We start from the raw sequence: 24,365 nt of genomic DNA on the forward strand, positions 1-24,365 counted from the left end.
ACTATGTTTGCTTTTTTTTTTTTGCAAGTGTTACACTGTTGACTCATATTTAGCTTGTGATCCACTATGGCCCCCAGATCCTGTTCTGCAGTACTCCTTCCTAGGCAGTCATTTCCTATTTTGCATATGTGCAACTGATTGTTCCTTCCTAAGTGGAGTACTTTGCATTTGTTCTTATTGAATTTCATCCTATTTGCTTCAGATCATTTCTACAGTTTGTCTGGATCATTTTGAATTTTAATCCTGTCCTCCAAAGCACTTGCAACCCCTCCCAGCTTGGTATTGTCCACGAGTGTTATAAGTGTAGTGCTCTCTATGCCATTATCTAAATAATTGATAAAGATATTGAATGGAACTGGATCCAGAACTGATTCCTGTGGGATCCCACTTGATATGCCCTTCCAACTTGCCTGTGAACCACTGATAACTACTCTCTGGGAACAGTCACATATCATATTGTTGTCTCATATTCAATTTGTGATCCACTATCACCCCCAAACCTTTTCAGCAGTACTACCTCCTAGCCAGTTATTCCCCATTTTGTAGTTGTGCATTTTTCCTTCCTAAATGAAGTACTTTGCACTTGTTTTTATTGAATTTCATCTTGTTGATTTCAGACAAATTAGAGAATTTGTGAAGGTCATTTTGAATTCTAATCCTGTCCTTCAAAGTGCTTGTAAAACCCTCCCAGTTTAGTGCTGTCTGCAGATTTTATAAGCATATTCTCCACTCCATTATCCAAGTCATTAATGAAAATATTGTGTAGTACCAGACCCCGCTAGATATGCTCTCCCAGTTTAATAACAAACCATTGAGTAGCAAACCTACTCATTGAGTAAAGCCTCTCAACCAGTTGTGCACCCATTTTATAATAATTTTATTTAGACCTCATTTCCCTAATTTTCTTATGAGAATGTCCTATGGGACTGGGTCAAAAGACTTATTAAAATCATACATCAGATCTACTGCTCCCCCCCACCACCACATCCACTAGGTTAATAACCCCATCAAGGAAGGTAATTAGTTTGATTTGACCTGATTTGTTCTTGACAAATCCATGCTGACTGTACTTTATAACCCTATTATCTGCTAGGTGCTGACAAACTGATTGTTTAATAATTTTTTCCAGTATCTTTCTAGGTATCAAAGTTAGGCTGACTGGTCAATAATATCCTATGTCCTTTTTGTTCCCCTTTTCAAAAATAGTATGTTTGCCCCTCTCCAATCCTCTGGGACCTCACACATCCTCCAGGAGTTCTCAAAGATAATTGCTAATGGTTCCAAGATTGCTTCAGCTAGCTGTTGAAGTACACTAGAATGAATTTCATCAGGCCTTGCTGTCTTGAATACATCTAACTTATTTAAATAGTCTTTAGACTGTTCTTTCCCAATTTTGGCTTGCTCCTTGTTGTTAATATTAATTGTGTTGTGTAGCAGGTCACCGTTAATCTTTTTAGTGAAGCCTGAAGCAAAATCGACATTAAATACTTCAGCTTTCTTGATGTCATCAGTTATTAGGTTCTCTTTCCCACTAAGTAGTGCACCTACACTTCTCTTCATTTTTCTCCTCTTCCTAATGTATTTAGAAAACCTCTTCTTATTGCCTTTTATGTCCCTTGCTAGATATAACTCATTTGGTGCCATAGTCTTTCTGATTTTTGTCCCTACATGCTTATGCTATTCTTTGTAATCCTCCTTAGAAATTTGGTCATGTTTCCACTTTTTCTAGGATTCCTTTTTGATTTTTCAGGTCATTAAAGAGCTCCTGATGGAACCATATTGGCCTCTTGCTATTCTTCCTATCTTTCTTTTTCATCAGGATAGTTTGCAGCTTTGCCTTTAGATTTTCTTCCCTGGGACATTACCTACCAGTTCTCTGAGTTTGCTAAAGTTTGCTTTTTTTAAAGTCCATTGTTCTTATTCTGCTTCTCTCGCTCCTTCCCTTCATTATAATAATCATGAAATCTATTGCTTCATGATCACTTTCACCCAAGTTGCCTTCTGCCTTCAGATTCACTATCAATTTCTCCCTGTTGGTCAGAATCAAATCTAAAATGGCTGTTCCCATGGGTACTTCCTCCACTTTCTGAAATAAAAGGTTGTCTCTGATACATTTCAAGAACTTACTGAAAATGTAGTATTCTGCCATATTATTTTTCCAATAGATGCTTGGGTAATTAAAGTCCCCCATTAATACCAGTTCTTGTGTTTTGGAAATTCTGTTTTTTGTTCCAGAAATGCCTCCTCCTCTTCCTGATTCAGTAGACTGTAGTATACCCCTACCATGACATCACCCTTATTTTTCCCCTTTTATTTTTACCCAGAGACTTTCCATTAGTCTGGCTCTTACTTCCATCTTGACCCCAGAACAAGTGTCTATATTATGGATGTATAATGCAACCCCTCCGTCCTTTTTATTTTGGCTTCTCTTCTTGAACAAGCTATACCCCTCTGTACAAATATTCCAGTCATGAGACTTGTGCCACAAAAATCTCTATTGCCAGTTAAGTCATAATTTACTTTATGTACTAACACTTCAGTTCTTCTGTTTATTCCCCATACTCCTTGCATTTGTGTATAGGCATCTAAAATATGCTGGTCTGTGTTATGCATAGTAAATAAATAACTAGGAAACTCATCTTGGATTGATAAATTAGAATGAAGGTTGGTGAGATCAATGTAAATAGCTACTCACTGGGCTTCTTAACACTCACTTCTGCCTTATTTAGTCTGTCCAAAATAAAGAAGCTTAAATAATCCTGTCACAGCTCTCTAACCATGTTACTGTCTTCTCAAGTTCCTGTCTCTTTCAACATAAATTGAAACCTTGCTTACATGTCAACTCATCTATTCCACCCCATCTTGTCATCTGCACTTTGACCAACTGGTTGCTCATTTTGCCTCCTCCTCCTCCAAGTCTGGCCTCTGGTACCATTTTTCATGCTGCTACCTGTGCCTGGAAATACATCCTTTTCTTCTGTGCGCCACCCATCTCTCTTCTCCACTTTCAGATACCTACTCAATATCCACTTCTGTGGCCTTACTTTCCACAGTGTCCTCCATTCCTGTACTATCTGCTTCTCCTCTCGTGCTGCACCTCAATCTCTAATTAAATATACCAGTATTTATATGACTAGCAAACTATATAATATATGTCCCACATTGTTTTCATCTAACCCTCATCCCTCTTTTCCATATCCATTTCGTCCTCCTTCATATTCTTTTAAGTGTCTCTATTTTATGCCCCAACACTGCAAACGCTTATGCATGGGAGTTGTCCCAATAAATTCAGTGGGACTATTCTTACACAAAGTTATTCACATGCAAAAGTATTTGCTGGGCCTTAGACCATAAGAACTTCGAGGGAAGGACCTGGTATTTTCTTAATTTTTATTTTAAAAAATCCTTCATTTTGATTTCTAAAGGTAACCTCCCCCCACCAAAAGTTCTGGATCTGTCCTCCCCCTCTCCCCCCACCAAAAGTTCTGGATCTGTTTGAATATTTATTAATATATAGTGTCTAAGGCCCTACTTGAACTGCAGGATGATTGTCAAAAAATTGTGGCTGAGTTGCAGGCAAGCCATGGAAAATTGCAGAAAAGTAATAATGGATCTTATTATTTGTGGTAATAAAGTCCATTGTTTCTTTTCCATGATTTTTCCACTGTCAGCTGCCTAGAGCTGAGAGCAGGGGGCCCAGGGCAGAGAGCAGCATGCGGCAGCCAGGGCTCCTGTTGTCAGCTCCATGCATGGTGGGGCTCCTGCTGTTAAAATTATGTTGGAAGCCTAATACCATGGAATCCACAATTTTCACAATATCGCCAGTTAAGTAGGGCTTTAATAATTGCATACTGTTCTACTATTGTATACATTTGACTTTTTTAAAAATAATATTATGACACCAGTCATTATTCAGCAAATCAGGATATTGGCACAGCTTTTGGCTAAAATTCTGCAAATTTTGTTTTATGTTTCCTCATGCATAAAAAAGGATCATGTTACCAGTTATGATGTGAATATGAACTTCAGCCCTCTGCTGATATAATAGCCATAAAGGATGTTTTCTTTTCACATGATGGCAATAGAATTTCTGCTATATATGTTAAATAAATATATTGTGACAAAATGGCCAATGTTGGTATGGTGGGTCCTGCACTTTTCTTGGCAGGGGGCTAAGATGCCTCCCTTTGCCCCTGCTCTTGGGGCACCAAGGGCCCTGTTAGTGGCCCAGGAAGGTGGTAGAGAAAGGAAGCAGGGGAGGGGTCTGAGTTTGCTCCTCACTCTGAGCCCCAGCCCCTCTCAACCCCTGCAGGTTTCTTACCCTCTTCCCCCTTGGGTAGGGTTACCCTCAGTCCTTGTCCCTGAGGCAGAGTCTCCCTTCCTTCAGTTCTCTGGTCTTTCAAGTCTCAGCAACACACCTCCAAACTCCAGTCCTCTCTCCTTCTTCACACCCCCTGACTGCCTGAAGCAGGGGGGTTTATTAGGTTCCTGACAGGGCCTTAATTGACTACCGGTGCTCCAATTAACCTGTAGCAACCCTCCCTAGTCTACAGGGAACCACGCCTTAATTAGCCTAGGGCTTATATATTTCCCTTCTACCACTCTCCTACTGCTCCCTGGTCCTGCTGTATCACAATATACAATTTCTTTAGTGCCTACATGCATACTTTGTTTTTGTAGGAGGTTCCCGTAAACTCTTTCAGTGCCTTAGCATGAATAAGAACACTCTGTATTTACATTTGTAGGGACTTGAGGGAGAACTATTGCAGAAACCCAGATGATGATAGAGCCCCGTGGTGTTACACCATTGACCCCGGTGTGAGATGGGAATTCTGCAATCTGAGGCGGTGTAGCAATGCACAACTAACTTTACCAAAGCCCCCTCGGCCAACTATCGTATCAACCCTTCGTACAACGACAGCCACCCAAACAGGTAACCAGCAAAATATAATCATTATGTCAAAGTCCTTTAGCATTTAATATGGCTTCCATCCATCAAAATGCTTAAGTACGTACTTAACTTTAAGCATGTGAGCAGTCCCATTGAAGACAACCCTTAACAACTTGCACCATCAAGCCCGTATGCATTAGTGCTTCAGACACATGCCTGAGGCCCTGACTCCTAGAGTCATGTGAGGTCAGATGTATCTAACCTTTCCTTTCAAAAATATTTTCTAACACTCAGGGCTGCCAGGAAAAGCTTCAAGATGTGGCCCCAGTGTAAGTGATGCATGATGTCTGCATACGTTTTCAGAGAGCCTGAAACTGGAGCTCAGAGAAGTGTGAACTGCCCCATTCATCTTCATTAATTATTAACGCTGAAACTCACCTGAGAGTGCCCCAGTGACACCAACCAAGCAAGGAACTGGTGTAATGGGAGCTTTTTCAATTGTGTTTTCCTAATTCAATTGTAAAAGATATTTGGCCTGATATTTTATGAAATAAAATTGGGATTTCATAAAATTGCTCTAAATTCACACATTTTGTGAATTTCCAACACATATTTTGACAAAAAACAAACAACATTTTCATTATCAGTATTTTGCCCATCTCCCGCAATATCCTAGCCTACACTATCTTATACTTTCTTATACCATCCTGCTAGTTTCTTTTTCTGTTACACCCCAGGGCATGTAAGTATCAAAAGTACATAACCTCTGAATTTGGCCCAGTGATACATAGCAAAGAATCACCCTCTTGTTTTCTTTCCTAGTTGCAGACTGTGTACTTGGCAACGGTCAAGACTATCGTGGTACAATAGCAACCACTGCGAGTGGCAAGACTTGTCAAGAATGGAGTTCGCAGAAACCTCACCGCCATGATTATTTCACGCCAGTGACTCATCCCCGGGCAGGGCTGGAGAAAAACGTAAGCAGCGGTTCTGACAATGTTTCCTGCTGTTGAGCAGTCACTCTTTCTGCTCTGACATATTTATGGAACACTGAAGAACTCTTCTTACTTTAATTTACTTTTCTCAGGACAAACTTAGAACTTGATCATGTAAAAACTCTTATTCAAGTGAACAGATCTGCAGGTAGCCTCCCCTGCTGGAAGGAGCAGTTTGCGGTAGCAGCCGGGACAGAAGGGGTGGGACACAAGACTGGTTCCAGGCTTCTCCAGCCACAGCACACTCCTCAAACACCCCTCTAGACAGCACCTATGGCCCATCCCAGGACACAGCCATCCCACAGCCACCCTCCTACTCCCAGGGCCGGCACAACCCATTAGGCGACCTAGGGCGCTGACATTTAGGGGGCGGTGACCGCGATGGCCAAACATCCGGCCACTGCAGTCGTCGTTGGTATTTCAGGGGTGGAACCTTCCACCGCTTCTGTTGGGGGCACCATTTTGGGGGCAGGACCTTCTGCCGCCTAGGGCACCAAAAAGGCTACCGGCGCTCCTGCCTACCCCAGTTCCCCTCCAGCTACCCTGACACTCCCCCTTGCACCCAACAGCTGCTGAGTTTTGTATGGTTCCATGTCCTACCCCTGCCATGGCTTGCAGCAGGGTGTATGTGGGACACAGGGGGCACTCTTAGCATTGCCAGTTTCCTCCATTTCATCCTCAGTAATGTGGTTTTGGCCTCTGCTGGACCCAGACTCCCAATGATGTGAGAAATTCCAGTCCCCAAACCCCACTCGGGGATAAACTTCCTCTGATTGGGTGCCTGCCCCACTTCCCTGCCCGCTGGGCTGGAGCAGGGCTGCAGCAGGCTGCGCTCTCCCTCCCCGTAGGAGCTGAGGAGAGTTTTGAGGTAAACTGATAGGGCAAAGGGAGCAGCTGACACCATTTTCACAGAAGGAGGGGGCAGAAAAAGTCTCTCTCCCTCTGTACTCCCTCCTCCTCCTCCCGTCCTGGGAGTAATGGGTCCGTCTGCTGTCCCCCTCCCCCTTCCCCTCTGCAGCCTCCAACACCTCATATGGGAACAGGGGGATGAAGAACCTGTGGAGCTGCAGTCAGAACAGAGGTGCTCTGAGCAGCAAGGGGAAGATGTGTGGGGGCTGGGGTGCATAATTTATTGGGCTTTGGGCAGATATGGGGCTGTATGGCAGCAAAACTGATGTGGGGATTAGGAGGTGCCTAAGTAATTGCTGGGCTAGTGGGATAGAGAGTTAGAATATTAGGGGTCCAGGAAGAAGCTGCTTGATGGTGTAGACTAGATTCCAGCCAGCGAGAGCTCCTGCAGCTGGGCCAGCTGTGCTCTGCACGTTTGGGGCTGCCTATAAATTATGTAACATGCTGTTTGGTGATTTTTCAAGACCCATGACCCCTTGGAACAGCAAAACAAACATGCACAATTGAGGACCAACCCATCCCCTAATGTGTTATGTAATTTATGGACAGCCCCTGTGGGGGAGCTGGCAACCCTTTAACTGCCACACACCCCGGGGGAAGTTCAGAACTCAAAAGAAACACTGACAGCAATTGCGTTAAAAAAAATTCTCCTGATTTCTGAACGTTTGGAGTTGGAATTCTGAACTCTCATTCATCCATGAGAAATGCTGCACCTGGAGAAACCCAAATCTTGGCAGCTTTGATAGACCCCTTGACATTAATGGATCTGCAAGTACCAGTAAAGTCTACTTGCATGAATACGCTTTTGCAGGATTAGGGCCTGTTTGTTTGTTTTTGTTATGCTTGTAATCTACTGCAGAAGTGCTTTTCTTTCATGAACTGAAATTAGGGCATATTTATCAGAACTGTCCATTGCATTTGGGTGGGGGTTGATTTTGGGAAAGGTTAACGGATGCATCCAAACATAATTCACTAATTTGATATGAAACGTGTATTCCTCAGAGAGGGAATCACATGGGCTATGCTCTGGTCATTCCTTGGTATTTGGAGAAAGATTCATTCCCCTTCCTACCACCTGCACAAATCCCCAGCACCTGGCCCAGCATTTCAGATTGAGCCCAGGGAGATGGATTTGCCCCTAAGCTGTGGCTAGGTGGCACAACTGGTTAATGCTGTAGGCTGAATTTGGGGTGAGAGCCTGTTTGACATAGTTCTTTTTTCAAATGCATTGAGATAAAATTCTGAGTGCAGATAAAATCAATTACATCTTACACCATAGCACCTTCCCAATAGAAAAGACTCTAGCTCCCACCCCACATCCAAAGCACTCCCCTCCTTCCTAATTATTAACCTTAGGAAAAAGCCTGTGTAAATAAACATATGCTAATGATATTGGGTATGTTTATTCACGAAAAAACCCACAAGAGAATTCAGCAGATTTTCAGGGGGCAGCTCACAACTGACACAAATGGTGGAGAGGAGAGGAAACATTTAGACATTTCTTAGCACTGGGGTGTTTAAGTATTGATATGCAGGTTAGGATTAATGTACATTGGCAAGCTATGTAAGAGAAGCTTCCACTGTACCTGCCTGGCCCCATGACATACGGGGTCCCTTGCAAACCTCAAAACAGATGCTCTTTGCCATCTCCTCAAGGTCTTGAAAACAAAGTGGGATTTGGAAAGGCGCTTAGCGTTGGCTTAACCACTGTGATTGACTTCAGTGATAACAGAGTTAGGTCAACACTGAGCGCTGTAGGAAAGTCCCATCTTATGTTTGTTGTACCCTTGAGTCCATAGGAGCAATTGGAGTTTCAGGCTGGCTCTGCTATTTGTGGCTTGCCTGGCTGAAGAAAGTTGTATCAGTTTTACTTTCATGACATTTCACTAAATTCATCTAACAGTTTTGAGAAAAAGAGAACAAAGGATTTTATTGCAATGAGAAAAATTGATTATCGACAAAACAGTGAAATGGTGTCTGGGGGAAAAAAGCCAACATTTAGTTTTATATTATAAGAGCATAAATCAATAACTTTTTAATTCCCTTCTTAATGCACAGGGCTTCACTGGTTGTTTTTTCATTTCTGTATTTATTACAGTATTGCAGGAATCCTGACGGAGATATTAATGGTCCTTGGTGCTATACGACAGACCCGAGGAAAGCCTGGGAATACTGTGAAATCACTAAGTGCCGTAATTATTCTTTAAAGAGTCTTGTCTCCCCCATTTACACTTTTGAAAATATTTTATGACACTTGCGATAGGTAATTTTATTTTTTAATCTGAGTGGAAAAGACAGGCTTTAACAACAGCTTTATATTTCAAATTATAGCTCCATGTAACTGACAACAGCATCTGCTGGTCATAATCAGCTAAAGTTTAGGTAAGAAAGTGGTGTCTAATCGCTACAAGATTGTCTGATCACTACAGAATATGCTGTTTGTCATTGCTGGAGGTAGTCATCCAAAAACTGAAGCATCCCACATCACTAGTCACTATTAAAACATCTTGGGCAAACTCGACACAGAGGTTCTTATTCGCGGTTGTAACTAAACCCCACCCCAGAGTATAGGCCTGATCTAAAGCCCATTGAATTGAATGGGAGTCTTCCCATTGGCTTCAGTGGGTTTTGGATCAGGCCCTAAATCTGCAGGTTGCTCTCACTGCTATTCTGTCAACTGGCACAAGCAAGGAGAAGGCTGAGCCAGGCTGACCTAGAGATATTCTTATTTAGTGCATCTCCCTGGGCTCCTCTGCTGGAGGGGAGCAGTCCTAGACATAAAAATAAATCTGCCCTTCCCTGGCAAAATGCCCTTCACGGGGGCTGGGGGGTGCATCTGGCCCTAAATATTTAAGGGCAAAGCCCCTTAATTTGTTTACTTACAAGGAAAGGCATTTGGGGGTCAAGAAAGGGAAAGCGTTGAAGGTGCATGTTTTACTCCAAGCTTTGTATTGAATGTAAAGAGCAAGGCTCATATTCTAGCTTCTGGGAGACATGACCAGGAGCTGCAGGCATGCATCTGACAAAACGCAGGCAGCCGGTGGGCTGTGACTGCTGCTTCCCACACTGATCGTAATCACCTCACTCTTACCTTGTGCTCTCCACCCCAACGTTTGTTGTATCCACCTGTTCTCTTGTGTCTTACAGTTACATTGTAAGCCATTTGGGGTAGGGGTTGGTATTTTGTTATGTATGTACAGTGCCTAGCGCAATGACGTAGTGGCCAGTAGGCCATACTGCAGTACAAATAAATAACCACAACAACAGTGACCTGAAATGAGACTATCCCCACTACATGCTTTCTAAAGATTTTATTTTGCAAGGGTTAATAATTCATTTCCAAGACACTGTGTGCAAATCAAACCCCTGGGACTCATTGAATTAAATAGGAGGTCTGACTGCATATGGAAGTCAAGATGTAACTCCAACTTTTGAGCTCTCTGGAATAGGATTTTAAAAGTGCAGAAAAACACGAGCACTCTGGTTTGCTTGTAATGGCAAATATTACATGGACCACAGACATTTTCCCAAAACAAGTTATTTGAAACAGTAACTAAGAAGAGGTGGGTTTTGAGAGATCTCGCCCTAAAAATAGCCAAACTAGCTGAAACCTTTTAAAAATTAAAATAATGTATATGCAAATATGTGCTTACACTGTACCTAACGTGCACACACAAGGGCTTGAAAATACAGCCTATGGCTGGGAGCTGGATTGCCTGGCAGTTAATTAATTATGTGTTGTTGTACTACAGTAGCATCTAGAAGCCACGGCCCACTGTGTTCAGCGCTGTACAAGCATAAAACAAAGAGACAACCCCTGCCCCAAGAATGTATATAATTTCTCCACTCGGTGTTCTTGTAAGATGGACACATGATGCTTGTCCTTTGGGAGTATCCCTTACCAAACCCCAGAATAGAGCAAGTAAGCAGAGTAAGGGACTCTGCAAGATACACACACCACAACTGTAAACCAACCTCACTGGCTTTATTGTAGGGTATACAAACTCCACACTAGAGAAGAAGAGGTTAAAGAGCAGTTCTGGGCCCAGGCAGCCTCACCACACCCCACCTGCAAAGGCTGGAGGAGGAGGTTAGAGAGAGTAGCTGAGTGGCAGGCAGACAGTGGAAGTAAACTGCACTCCCCAGTGAACTACTGTGGCCTGACCATTCCTGCAAAGAAAGGACTGGTGAAACTGTGAAGGGTAGAAACTATTTTTATTTTCAGTTCTTTACTTTATCTTGTGGGAAGAGAGGGTAGCAAGTTATCCAGGGAGGTAGCCGTAAGCTGCCCTCCATTATGCCCTGGATCAGGCCCCGGTGGAGAGGATGGCCCTGGATTTCCCTAACACTTTTAAAGAGGGACAGTTCTGAAAACATCTCCATTGGTGGGGAACACAGAGACAGTGACTGAACTTCATTTACCATTGCTACAGATTAGCTTAAATGCAGTCAGAAGATACGGTTTTTAGGGTTGTTGTACTCAGTCAGAGATGGAAGGATACTTACTGAGGCAATTTGGGGAATGTGTTTTCTTATTTTTCTTTTGTTCTTTCCCCCCTTATTTTAATTTTAGCCCCATTTTGTTTCTGACTCGCTGATATCCAAATGATACATCTGTAAACTTTTTGCCATGTAAATCAATGTGTTGTCATCTTTAAAGCAATATTTTGGTCACAGACATTATTAACTGTTCCAGGGAAGAATAACCTAACAATGTTTATGCAGTTTTTGCTGTGTAATCGCTTCATAAAGAGTGACAAGCTAGAGAAGGTGTAATGATAACCTTCCTCTCCCCGTTTATTTAAATATATTGTGGATGGTATAACAGCTGCTTTAAAATTCTTCAGGTTGACTTCATTTCATTTTTTAGCTCCTCCCGAATATAAGTGTGGAAAAGCCAAGACCCCTCCAAAGCTGTGCCCTACAAGGATTGTGGGCGGGTGTGTTTCAAATCCACACTCTTGGCCCTGGCAAATCAGTCTCAGGACAAGGTATAACTATTCCACATTGCATTACAACTTACAAAGCACCTCAGTAACAACTTTACAGAAAAGACTTAACTCTTCATGTTTCTGTATGTGGAGCTGACGCCTTCTGGAGAGTAGTCTTGATCTCTCCCTAAAAATGCCTCCAAACTGAAATGCCTCTAAAATAAATCTTTTAAACAAAATATATTGCACAACCTTTTTTCCTCTTGACAAGATTGCCCTGAGCTAGTAAATGTAATTTAGTTAACTAGAACCCCTCCTATTTTGTCCTAAACATTTACATAGGGCAGTTTTGAGCCACTAGTCCAAAATGTGCTTTAATTTTACTGACATGGGAAACAAATAATTCCCATTGAATGCAATGGGAGTTATTTGTATTCTGCCATCGGGATTTAGACCCGGGGTGGAGCTAGCAATTTAAAATTTGTACAGATGGATTTCTGTCATCCCTGCTTATACAGGATCCAGTCCTGTTTCCATTTCAGCCAATGACAATACTTCCATTGACTTTGATCACAGCTGCAGCAAAACCATAATCTCCATTTTCAGTGTCATGTTGGTTGTGATTAGTTATAGAGATCTAGCAGTGCTAAGAAAAGGACTGATGAAAATGCCCACAAAAATCTGCTGGTCACCATAAAAAATATTGTCCTCAAGGCAATGAAAATTGTATACCTTGGCATCCGTTATATATGCCTATCTACTGCTATAGTTCAAGTCACCTACTCACAGCTATGCATGGTTGCAAGCTTTTGCAATTTGTCCAGTAGGACACCACAAACCAAATGGTTAAGATTAGGGCTGTCAATTAATCACAGTTAACTCATGCAATTAACTCAAAAAATTATCATGATTAAAAGAATTAATCACGATTAATCACACTGTTAAACAATAGAATATCAATTGAAATTTATTAATTTTTTTCAGATGTTTCTACATTTTCAAATATATTGATTTCTATTACAACACAAAATACAAAGTGTACAGTGCTCACTTTATATTTTTATTCCAAATATTTGCACTGTAAAAATGATAACAGTATTTTTCACCTCATACAAGTACTATAGTGCAATCTCTTTATCATGAAAGTGCAACTTGCAAATGTAGATTTTTTTGTTACATAACTGCACTCAAAAACAAAACAATGTAAAACTTTAGAGCCTACAAGTCCACTCAGTCCTACTTCTTGTTCAGCTAATCGCTAAGACAAACAAGTCTGTTTACATTTACAGGAGATACTGCTGCCTGCTTCTTATTTACAATGTCACTTGAAAGTGAGAACAGGCATTCACATGGCATTTTTGTAGCTGGCGTTGCAAGGTATTTACGTTCTAGATATGCTAAACATTTGTATGCCCCTTCATGCTTCGCCCTCCATTCCAGAGGACATGTTTCCATACTGATGATGCTCGTTAAAAAATAATGGCTTAATTACATTTGTGACTGAACTCCTTGGGGGAGAATTGTATGTCTTCGGCTCTGTTTTACCCGCATTCTGCATATATTTCATGTTATAGCAGTCTCGGATGATGACCGAGCATATGTTTGTTTTAAGAACACTTTCACAACAGATTTGACCAAACGCAAAGAAGACACCAATGTGAGATTTCTAAAAATAGCTACCGCACTCGACCCAAGATTTAAGAATCAGAAATGCTGTCCAAAATCTGAAAGGGACAAGGTGTGGAGCATGCTTTCAGAAGTCTTCAAAGAGCAACACTCAGATGCGGAAACTACAGAACATGAACCACCAAAAATGAAAATCAGCCTTCCGCTGATGGCATCTGACTCAGATGATGAAAATGAACATACATCGGTCTTCTCTGCTTTGGATCGTTATTGAGCAGAACTCATCATGAGTATGAACGCATGTTCTATGGAATGGTGGTTGAAGATGAAGGGACATATGAATCTTTAGCATCTGGCACGTAAATATCTTGCAACGCCTGCTACAAGAGTGCCATGCAAACGCCGGTTCTCACTTTCAGGTGACACTATAAACTAGAAGCTGGCACCATTATCTCCTGCAAATTGTAACCAAGTTTGTTTGTCTGAGCGATTGGCTGAAGTAGGACTGAGTGGAGTTGTAGGCACTAAAGTTTTACATTGTTTTATTTTTCAATGCAGTTTTTTTGTACATAATTCTACATTTGTAGGTTCAACTTTTATGATAAAGAGATTGCACTGCAATACTTGTATGAGGTGAATTGAACAATACTATTTCTTTTGTTTTTTACAATGCAAATATTTGTAATAAAAATAAATATAAATATAAAGTGAGCACTATACACTTTGTATTCTGTGTTGTAATTGAAATGAATATATTTCAAAATGTAGAAAACATCCAAAATATTTAAATAAATGGTATTCCATTATTGTTTAACAATGCGATTAATCGTGCAATTAATCTTTTTAATCACGCAATTAATAGCGATTAATTTTTTTAATCGCTTGATAGCCCTAGTTAATATATGTCATAATATTGATTATACTTCTGAACATAGAACACTCCTGTTGAAATTGGGACAATCTTTCAAAATTCAAGATAGGTGTCAACTATCTTTTCTCATGTTTTGAGCCAACCAAACCTCAGCTCTTGATAAAAATCAGTATTTACTTTCTCATGATCTGTAGAATAAAATCTGGGAATCCTAAAAGCTCCTGAATAAGCAAAGATGATAGTTTACTAGTAGTCCTCACTGTGCATTGCTGTGATAGTGGAGAATTAACTTCACATTCTCAAACTAATCTCATGCCTTTCCTTTCTATTCCAGTTTCAACATGCATTTTTGTGGTGGCACTCTGATAGCCCCAGAGTGGGTTCTTACCGCCAAACACTGCTTAGAGCGGTAAGTGTCTATTGTAGCCAGCTGCAGATATTTCCTACAACTGGAGAGGAATATCAAAGGGGAAAAAAGTGTGCCTGGCAAGGTGTTTCTTTGATCTGTCTGAACCAGAAGCTGGTTTTTGCCAGAAGCTGGGAATGAGTGATGGGATGGATCACTTGATGATTACCTGTTCTGTTCATTCCTGCTGGGGCACCTGGAACTGGCCACTGTTGGAAGACAGGATACTGGGCTAGGTGGACCTTTGGTCTGACCCAGTAGGGCCATTCTTATGTTCTTAACCAGCCAATGCTGCACCTACATGATGGCTCTTAGAGTGGTTAACTGCTCTGTTACTTCTCATCCCCAAGCTCAGTTCATTCAAGTTAGAGCAGATAGAAAGAGATAGGGTAACAGTGAGGATCCTTACTGAATAATGTACCTGTTCATATCTGTAAGGGCAGCACAGTCAGGCCCTGATTTTGTGCATGTGTAATAAGCAAGAGAGATGCTCAGATATCTCAAGAGAGCAACTTACTATCTTGAGGAGTCACCCAGCTATGTGAAGCTGACACACTGATGGCTGAAAAGAAAGCTTCATGTCATAATAAATGTTAGTGGGATACGTGAAGAGACCTTAATAAGCAAAACTCTGCGTCCAAAACAGAGTATCTAGTCATCTGACTTCATGGTTGCTGTAGCTATAAGAGTTAGTATATTTGCAGTTTTATTGTTGCATTCAAACTGTCACGTAGATGACATTTATAGATGAAAAATCCCAGCTGAGACCAGAACATGCTTTGTTTTTCAGATTCTGATACAAAGAGATGACCAAAAATATGATTTCATAGACCTAAAGGCCACAAGGGACCATTGTGATAATCTAATCTAACCTCCTGCACATTGCAGACCACAGAACCTTACCCACCTTCTCCTGTAATAGATCCCAAATCTCTGGCTGAGTTCTCAAATCCCCCATTTACTCAAGTTTAAACCAACAAGTGGCCTGTGCCTAGGGAGACCAGATAGCAAGTGTGAAAAATCAGGATGGGGTTGTGGGGTAATAGGTGCCTATATAAGAAAAAGCCCCAAATATCGGGACTGTTCCTATAAAATCAGGATATCTGGTCATCCTACCTGTGCCCCATGGTGCAGAAGAAGGCGAAAACCCCCCAGAGTCTCTGTCAATCTGACTTGCAGGAAAATTCCTTCCCATCCCCAAATATAGCGATCAGTTGAACCCTGAGCATGTCAGCAAAACCCACTGACCAAACTCCTGGGAAAGAATTCTAAGTAATAACTTAAAGCCCACCCCATCTAGTGCCCCATCTCTGGCCATTGGGGATTTTTGCTAGTAGCAATCACAGATGCGCCACATGCCATTGTAGGTAGTCTCATCATACCATCCCCTCTATAAACTTATCAAGTTCAGTCTTGAAGCTGGCTAGATTTTGCGCCCCCCACTACTTCCCTTGGAAGGCTGTTCCAGACCTTCATTCCTCTGATGGTTAGAAACCTTCTTCTGATTTCAAGCCTAAACTTGTTGATGGCCAGTTTATAGCCATTTGTTCTTGTGTCAGCACTGCCACTTAACTTAAATAACCCCTCTTCCTCCCTGGTGTTTGTCCCTCTGATGTATTGATAGAGACCAATCATACCTCCCCCGGCCTTTGTTTGGTTAGGCTAAGCAAGCCATGCTCCTTGAGTCTCCTTTTATAAGGAAGGGTTTCCAGTCCTCTGGTCATCCTAGTAGCCCTTCTCTTCACTGTTCCAGTTTGAATTCATCTTTCTTAACCATGGGAGACCAGAACTGAACACAATATTACAGATAGGGTCCGACCAGTGTATTGTATAATGCCAATAGCACTTCCCTATCTCTACTGGAAATATCTCGCCTGATGCTCCCTAGGATTCCATTAGTTTTTTTCACGACCGCATTACATTGGCGGCTCATAGTCATCGACAAATACACCCAGATCTTTCTCCTCCTCTATCGCTTCCAACTGATAAATCCCCAGCTTATAGCAAAAATTCTTGTTGTTAGTCCCTTGCACTTTGCACTATTAAATTTCATCCCATTTCTATTACTCCAGTTTATAAGGTACCCCAGATCTTCTTGTATGATATTCTGGTCCTCCTCTGTATTAGCAATACCTTCACACTTTGTGTCATGTGCAAATTTTATTGGCACATCCCCACTTTTTGTGCCAAGGTAATAAATGAAAATGTTAACTAAGATTGGTCCCAGGACTGATCCCCGAAGAACTCCACTAGTAAGCTCCCTCCAGCCTGACAGTTCACCTTTCAGTATGACCCACTGTAGTCTCCCCTTTAGCCAGCTCCTTATCTACCTTTCAATACTCATATTAATCTCCATCTTCCCCAGTTTAACTAATAATTTCCCATGTGGAAGTGTATCAAATTGCCTTACTGAAATCCAAGTAGATTAGATCTAGGGCTTTTCCTTTGTCTAAAAAATCAATTATCTTCTCAAAGAAAGATCTACCTTTTGTAAGACCGTGTTATACTTTATCCCAATTACCCTTTACCATTATGTCCTTAACTATTTTCTCTTTCAAAATTTGTTCCAAGACCGTGCATACAATTGAGGTCAAACTAACGAGCCTGTAGTTTCCTGAATTACTTTTTCCCCTTTCTTAAAAATAGGAACTATATTAGCAATTCTCCAGTGATAGGGTACAGCCCCCGAGTTTACAGATACATTAAAAATCCTTGCAGTTGGGCTTGAGATTTCATGTGGCAGTTCCTTTAATATCCTGGGATGTGCAGTGTGACAAATTTTCTACTAGCTAGAGGACTCTACTTACTCCAGGCTTTAGTGCAATATGAAAGATTTAGTGGGAATAACAGTGAAAACACCCTGATGAGAAGCCTATCCACTCCCACCACCCTAGCTTCAGCTAAAAGGAAGGATGCTGTGATTAATACCAGGGTGCTATCTCCTGAACTTACTGAAGGAGCTCTCCTTCATATCAGTGTCTGGTAGGTCGATGCCTGATAAAAGTGTCGCTCCCTTGTTTATGTAGGCTCTTGAACACCACACGCATCACTGTAGTAATCTGTGCACCCCATCCACCCCTCCCATGCCTACCTTCCTCTGGTTGCTGATAGAGTTCCCAGAGTTCCTCCTCTCTCTACCCCCATCCTATTCCTAGCACCTCATTCTAACCAGGGCACCATTCTGCCCTCCCCCACTTTTCTGGGTGTTGCAAAAACAGATGGGCTCTCCACCACTCTAGTGATCCCCCGAGCGGCTGCTGCTGCATAGGGAGGGTTTATGTCAACACTCTTCTACCCTTTTCCCAGTCTCTTGGTTGCTGGGGCAGAGGAGGAGAGCGTATGTCTACCCCTTGTTTCGGGTCTTCCTCCCCAGTAAATAGCTCCGCTACCTGCCTCTGTTGCTGCTTGTATCTTGGTCAAACATTGTCATTTTCACTGTACCCCCTATGCACCTTCCCTCATAGGATTTTGAGTAGCAGCTGTGAAATTGATCACATGTTCACTGTTGCTACTTGGCAAAGCTCTGAGCAGCAGCAAAGCCACTGGAGCAGTATATCTGCAGATTCAGGAAGAAAACATGACATCACTTTATAGACTCTGGATTTCTTGATAACTATAAGAGCTAAACATTTAAAAAAATAACTAATGCTTAGATTTTTGCAAAAATCATCAGTATGTCCCAGCTCCCTATCAACTACAGTTCTCCAGGACTTGCTCCCCACTCAGCAGGGGTGCAAGCCCTGATTATCTGTATAGAACCTCACCATATGCAATCACCTCTTACAGGTCATCCAGGGCTTCTTCATATAGAATCTTCCTTGGACTACACACTGAAAAGGCAGATGAGGCGTCTGTGCAAATCCGAGATGTTGAGAGAATATTCAAGGAACCTGGTGGGGCAGACATTGCCTTGCTGAAGATGCGCAGGTATTGTTTCAGCCAAAGCTTTCCCCCTAAAGCCCTTTAGGCCAAAGTCATGAGTGTCCTTGTCTGGATTTAGATTTGACAAATATGTGGTGTGGAAGTGACTAGTTAATGGACAGTGGGCAGCTACCCATACCACAAAGTGTATAAAGTCATTTCTAAGCATTTCTTACAAGCTTCAAAAATGTGTTTACATCTATGCAGAATACATATTAATGACAGATAAGCATACTGAAAATACTACAGAACAGACCAGTTTCCATCATAGAAATGTTGGACTGGAAGAGACCTGGGGGCATCATCTAGTCCAGCCTCCTGCACTGAGGCAGGACCAAGTAAACCTAGACCATTCGGCCAGGTGTTTGTCTAACCTGTTCTTAAAAACCTCCAATGATGGGATTTCCACAGCATCCCTTGCAAGCCCATTCTAGAGCTTAACTACCCTTATAGTTAGAAAGTTTTTCTTAATATCTAACCTAAATCTCCCTTGCTGCAGATTAAGCCCATTACACTTCTTGTCCTATCTTCCATGGACAGGGAGAACAACTGATCACTGTAGCCCACGAAAGCTTATGCTCAAATAAATTTGTTAGTCTCTAAGGTGCCACAAGTACTCCTGTTCTTTTTGCAGATACAGACTAACACGGCTGCTACTCTGAAACCTGTCCTCTTTATAACAGCCTTTAACATCTTTGAAGACTGTTATAGGTCCCCCATCAAGCTTCTTTTCTCAAGATGAAACATAGTTAAATTACTTGATTTGACTAAAGAGATTTTAAAGGAATATGGCAGGAAGAATTTTCCAAGTTGCACTTCTGTAATACATAAATCAAAATTACACTTACGTGTCAAACACATTCCAAAAGGATTCCAAGAGGTTTAATAATGCCCCCTGCCCTGACTCCTGCACCCCTCTTTCACCCTGTCCTCTGCCCTGACTTCTGCATCCTCCTCACACTTTCCCAGCCCCCTGCCCTGACTCCTGCACCCCCCCACACTCCCAACTGACTTCTGCACCCCCTCACACACACACAGCCCTCTTCCCTCCCTGACTCCTGCAACTCCCCACACCCCTGCCCTCCCTGCCTCCTGCACCCACCTTACACACTCCCAGCCCTGACCCCTGCACACACACCCCACATCCCCACCTGCACCCCTCACATTAAACAGGAGCTGTCTCAGGTAAGTGCTCCACACCCCAACCCTCTGCCTCAGCCCTGAGCCCTCTATCGCACCTAACTCCTGGCCAGACCCCGCACCCCAAGAGTTTTTTTAAAATTTTTTTATAAAGTGCTCTAATCCAAAGTGCTTTACAATAGTTAGCTAATGGTGCAAACAATATTTGGAAAGACCATTAAGTGGTCCGCTGAGATCCTCAGTGATTTTCACGTGGTCTGTGGAAAAATAAGTTAGATTACAAAAACAATCAAGGTACCTCACTTTATTTTCATTTACTTCCTATTATTTATAGGAAGAGGATGAAGAAAAAAGATTGAAAAACAGGAGTTTGTGTGGGGGCAAGATAAGAGAGAATGTTCTTTTTCTTGGCTGGGTCCCAAGGAAGGGCCTCAAAAATGAAGCTGAGCCAAGGGAGCCACTAACCCTAAATCTGCCACTGCCTAATAGAGAATTTCTAAAATTAGGAGTCAAAACTTGGAGAGAAGTCAGAGGTATGGTCTGATCCTGAAAAATCTCTGTTCCATTTTCAACCTACGCAAGCTACAATTTGAAGTCTAAGCAGGGCCCCTGAGTTAGTCAGAAGCAATTCATTTAAACTTGGCTCTTTGTCAATGCATGGAAAATGACCTGAGACCTGCTAGGTTTTGTGGTTCTCTGCTGCAGAAGATATTCTCTCCAAGATGAAAGAGATGGGTGTTATGCTCATGTCACACAGGTGTAAATGATTGCACAAGGTGCAAGGAAAGAATCGGATCCCCAGGCATCCAGCACCTGAATCTTGGTTGAATCCCGAGCAGTCCAGTTGCATTGCTAGCAGATGGGCAGTTAAGACTCAAGATGGTTATGTTTAGGCATGTGACAGATGCATGTGGAGGGCCCCTGCCAACAGAAACAGTGTGGTTCTGTTACACTATTTTGGGAAGGAAGGAGACAAATTTGGGGGATTGAAAAGAGGGTGCCTTCCTGACTCCCCACAGGCTGGAATTCTGCTAAGTGGCAGCACCACTGAGGAGGGGTGGGTGGAAGTGAAACAGCAATAGGGGTATGGCTGAAGCATCTTCTGCCTTGAGGCGCCTATCATCGTCTCCCATCTTGAGGAAGGGGTGAGATAGGGCTGCAGTAACGGCCATGGGGTGCCTCCATAGCTGCTCCTTGGCCTGGGTGGGAGGATTTCTTCCTCTGGTGGAACTACCCAGTGCCCAGCCCATCCGAGTATTTAATGATGGGCTGAGCATTTGGGTCCTGATACAATAATAGTCAGGCATCTCTTGTGGTACACTGAAAATGCCTGTGTACATTTGCATGTGCCTGAAGCCCTGTCCAGGGTTCTGCTTAGACATCCAAGCAGGCATCTCTGAAATCAGATCTGTCACTCTGTGGCTTGGCAAATTCTCTGATTTATTTAATGTTATTTCTTCCCCTCCAGAAGGATCTGCCAAGTCTCTCCAGCTGCTTGTCACTTCTCCCCTTGCCTGTACATGCACCACCCTGTGGGAGGGTCCTAAGGAGAAAGCTGTTTTGGGCTGGAGAGAACACCTCACTTAAAAAAAATGTTCTACTTCAAGACTTGTAGGGCTGCACATAGGTGCTGAGCACCAACAGCTCTCCTTGACTTCCTTTGGGGATCGGTGCTCAGCACTTCTGAAAATCAAGCCCATTTTGCACCAATTCTCCCTCCAGAGCCTCAGAATGTAGATGGCATCAGGGACAAGCCAGCTAAAGCTATGCTGCTGTGGATTTGGTTTTCATTTTGTTTTGTTTCAGTCCTGCAGTGATCAACAATAAAGTGATCCCAGCTTGTTTGCCTTCAGAAAATGTGATGTTAGGAAACAGAGCAGAATGCTATGTGACTGGCTGGGGAGAAACCAAAGGTGAGGCACAGTCAGTGCAGTTGAAAGATCAATGCAAACCCCAAATGTATGCACCCTCTGTGCTCGAAAAAACAAATCAATATACATCAGTATTTACCATACAGCAAATATCATTGAGCAATGCCATTCTTTCCATCTCCCTCTCTCTCGAAGTTTGAGTCTCATAATTCAGGATTGCTCCATTGAAATCAATGGAGTTACACCTTTATAAAAGTAGTATAAAGCGAGAGGAGAATCAGACCTAACAATCTGTCAACCCATTCCCTCTTTATCCTCCTGTCTGGTGCCCCAGCTTGGGTTTCTGCACAGTCAGGAGGGATATTTTTCTAGCCTTGCCCCTACTGTAAACTGCATGATGTTGACTTAGGTCATTCTCTTGAATGACTTTCTCACAAAGGACTCCAATCCTTACTCAGAAGGCGACTTCTTGTCCACACTTTCAAAATCTGCCACATTGCCCTGCCTGACTAGAACATTGCCTCCTATTCCAATCCCTTTCTCCCCTCAGTTACACCAGTGATGCCATTCCCCCATCCTGTGTCTGTCCTGTCTGGTTAGGCCGCAAGCTGTTCCAGGACTATCAGCTACTTTGTGCGTGTACAATGCCTAGCATATTGGGGCCTATTCTTGGTTGGTCCTTAGCCAGTACACATGGTTCATAATAATGACAATACTCCCATTTGATTCCCACTCCCATCTCTGCACATTTTTCCATCTTAGCCCCTACAGAAGAAATGTCTTTCACATACCTGTTTGCCAGGCCACCACTCTCACTTTAAGACCCTCCTCTTAAAAACCCATCTTCTTCAAGATGAGAGGCGTGTCTGTACTCAGCATTCCCAGTCTCCACAGTGGTTGGGACCTATGTCTTTATGATGTTTCAAGCAAACTGTCTGTCAGATTCCTGCTCTCAACTGTGGGTTTCTTTGGCCTCGGGGGGTTCTGTGGCATCTTGCAGGTGGGTAGATGCATATTTGAAATGTCATATCCCAACATCAGACTGGCTTCCAGGTGTTTTGACCTTTGCAGATTTTCCCACCCTGAGGTTTAACATACTTGAGCTAGATTTAAAATAAATCCAAGCTAATTTCTTCATCTTTTTTGCTGAATCAGCCATGCTACTATTTCACCCTAATGGAATCCTATCAATACTAAACAATCTGTGTCAATACTAATACAGTATTGACTGCTGCTTTTTATTTATTTATTTCAAAGCACTTTACAAAAGGAAAATAATCAGTATTATCTCCATTTTATAGATGGGGAAAATGAGGCTCAGAGAAGTTAAGTGACTTGGGCAAAGACTCCCATTGACTTCAATGGGCTTTGGATCAGGCCCACAGTGAGTCAGTGGCAGAGCCAGGAACAGAAGCCAGGTTTCCTGATTCCCAGGCTAACACCTTATCCACGGGATCATACTGCCTCTGCTATGGAGTTTTTTTTTCTGTGAAATTTATACTTAATTTGTTGTTCACTCACAAAGGTACTGGTGGAGAAGGTAAACTTAAAGAAACTGGCTTCCCTGTGATAGAGAATAAAGTGTGCAATCGCCCCGAATTTCTGAATGGCAGAGTTAGAAACCATGAGCTCTGTGCTGGGAATATTGATGGTGGTACTGACAGCTGCCAGGTAAGAAAAGACTGGTGACATCAAAACTGACTTTAAGCATAAACAAGACAAATGACACTTGGGGCTCTGTCCTTTAGGGGCACAGTATTAGCCTCAGCAACTCATGGCTCAATACGAAGTGAAGAGCTGAAAATACATAGAGAATCTAGTTCTCCCTCATTCCTTCTTCCATTGGTACAACCAGAGCTGGAGGTCATTCATAGCTGGATTGTCCCCCTCATCCCAAGCAGTGAATAGGTGTGAAAATCTACAGTTCAGCCCATGTGTATGTATTCCATGCTGTATTCCTTAGACCCATCTCTTGTTAGAGGAAAGTGTGTTAGTGGTGAACGTTCATAAGTGTAGAAAGGCTTTTTTTTTAGTCCAAAGGATTAGGACTGAAGTGTTTCCAGTTTTCTGATTTCCTTGAATATGTGAAAGGACTTTAGAAATTCTCCTTAACCTAACTGAATAAAGGGATCAAGCTGGGAGCTTTCCTCATTGAAAAGCTGGGACTCCTTGGTAAAGAAGGCTGAAAGGAAATATGAACCTGCCTGAGCAGGCCTCCTGCACCAGCAATGTTAATGGTATTTCCTGAGCATGCAGAAATTTCCATGATGTGCCTGTCGCCCAATGGGCATATGCACTTGAATCAGGGTTGCACTTGATATTTACAGGCAGTAAGTTTATGACCAGGTGGGACATAGGGTGTGAAGAAGCTACTGAATGTCTAGAATTTGGACAGAAGCTCAGATCTGTTGTCTTGCTCCCTAGCTTTCCAGTGCTGCCTCCTGCTTTTCCAGCCAGCTGCCAAAAGGTTTTTCTTTAACCCTTTGATCCTGCCACTCACTCAGAGGAGATGCTCTCTTTGTCAGCTGGGTTAGCGAGAGGGTAGCTGCTAAGGTTCCTTTCTCTTCCCTGACCAGCTTATTTACTACGCTCACTGCCCTCTGCTTCTCCCCCAGCTCCCAACTGGTGTGTGGGTCTCACTGTGTAGGAGGAATTGGGAGTAAGAAGGCCGAGGAGTCAGCTCTCTCACAGGCAGCGGTAGCAACAGTGGTAGTGCCACCCCACTTGAAGAGCCAAGGCTTCAGCGGGCGAGGAGTAGGAGAACTGATGGGATGTTCTGAAGGAAGGAAGTGGGGGTGGGAGGG

General features: G+C 42.6%; 1 protein-coding gene across 1 annotated transcript in view; it reads left to right on the forward strand.

The window, feature by feature from the left end:
* Window positions 1-24,365, forward strand: part of LOC120401576 (plasminogen-like) — a 63,561-nt gene that overhangs the window by 37,498 nt on the left and 1,698 nt on the right. The window contains exons 11-18 of the mRNA XM_039531701.1: window positions 4,746-4,933; window positions 5,714-5,868; window positions 8,894-8,987; window positions 11,666-11,786; window positions 14,558-14,632; window positions 18,416-18,556; window positions 21,497-21,603; window positions 23,087-23,232. Of these exons, the coding sequence (XP_039387635.1) occupies window positions 4,746-4,933; window positions 5,714-5,868; window positions 8,894-8,987; window positions 11,666-11,786; window positions 14,558-14,632; window positions 18,416-18,556; window positions 21,497-21,603; window positions 23,087-23,232 (1,027 nt within the window). The remainder of the gene's footprint in view (window positions 1-4,745; window positions 4,934-5,713; window positions 5,869-8,893; window positions 8,988-11,665; window positions 11,787-14,557; window positions 14,633-18,415; window positions 18,557-21,496; window positions 21,604-23,086; window positions 23,233-24,365) is intronic.

This window comes from Mauremys reevesii, linkage group 3 (assembly GCF_016161935.1).
Source record: "Mauremys reevesii isolate NIE-2019 linkage group 3, ASM1616193v1, whole genome shotgun sequence".
NCBI lineage: Eukaryota > Metazoa > Chordata > Testudines > Geoemydidae > Mauremys > Mauremys reevesii.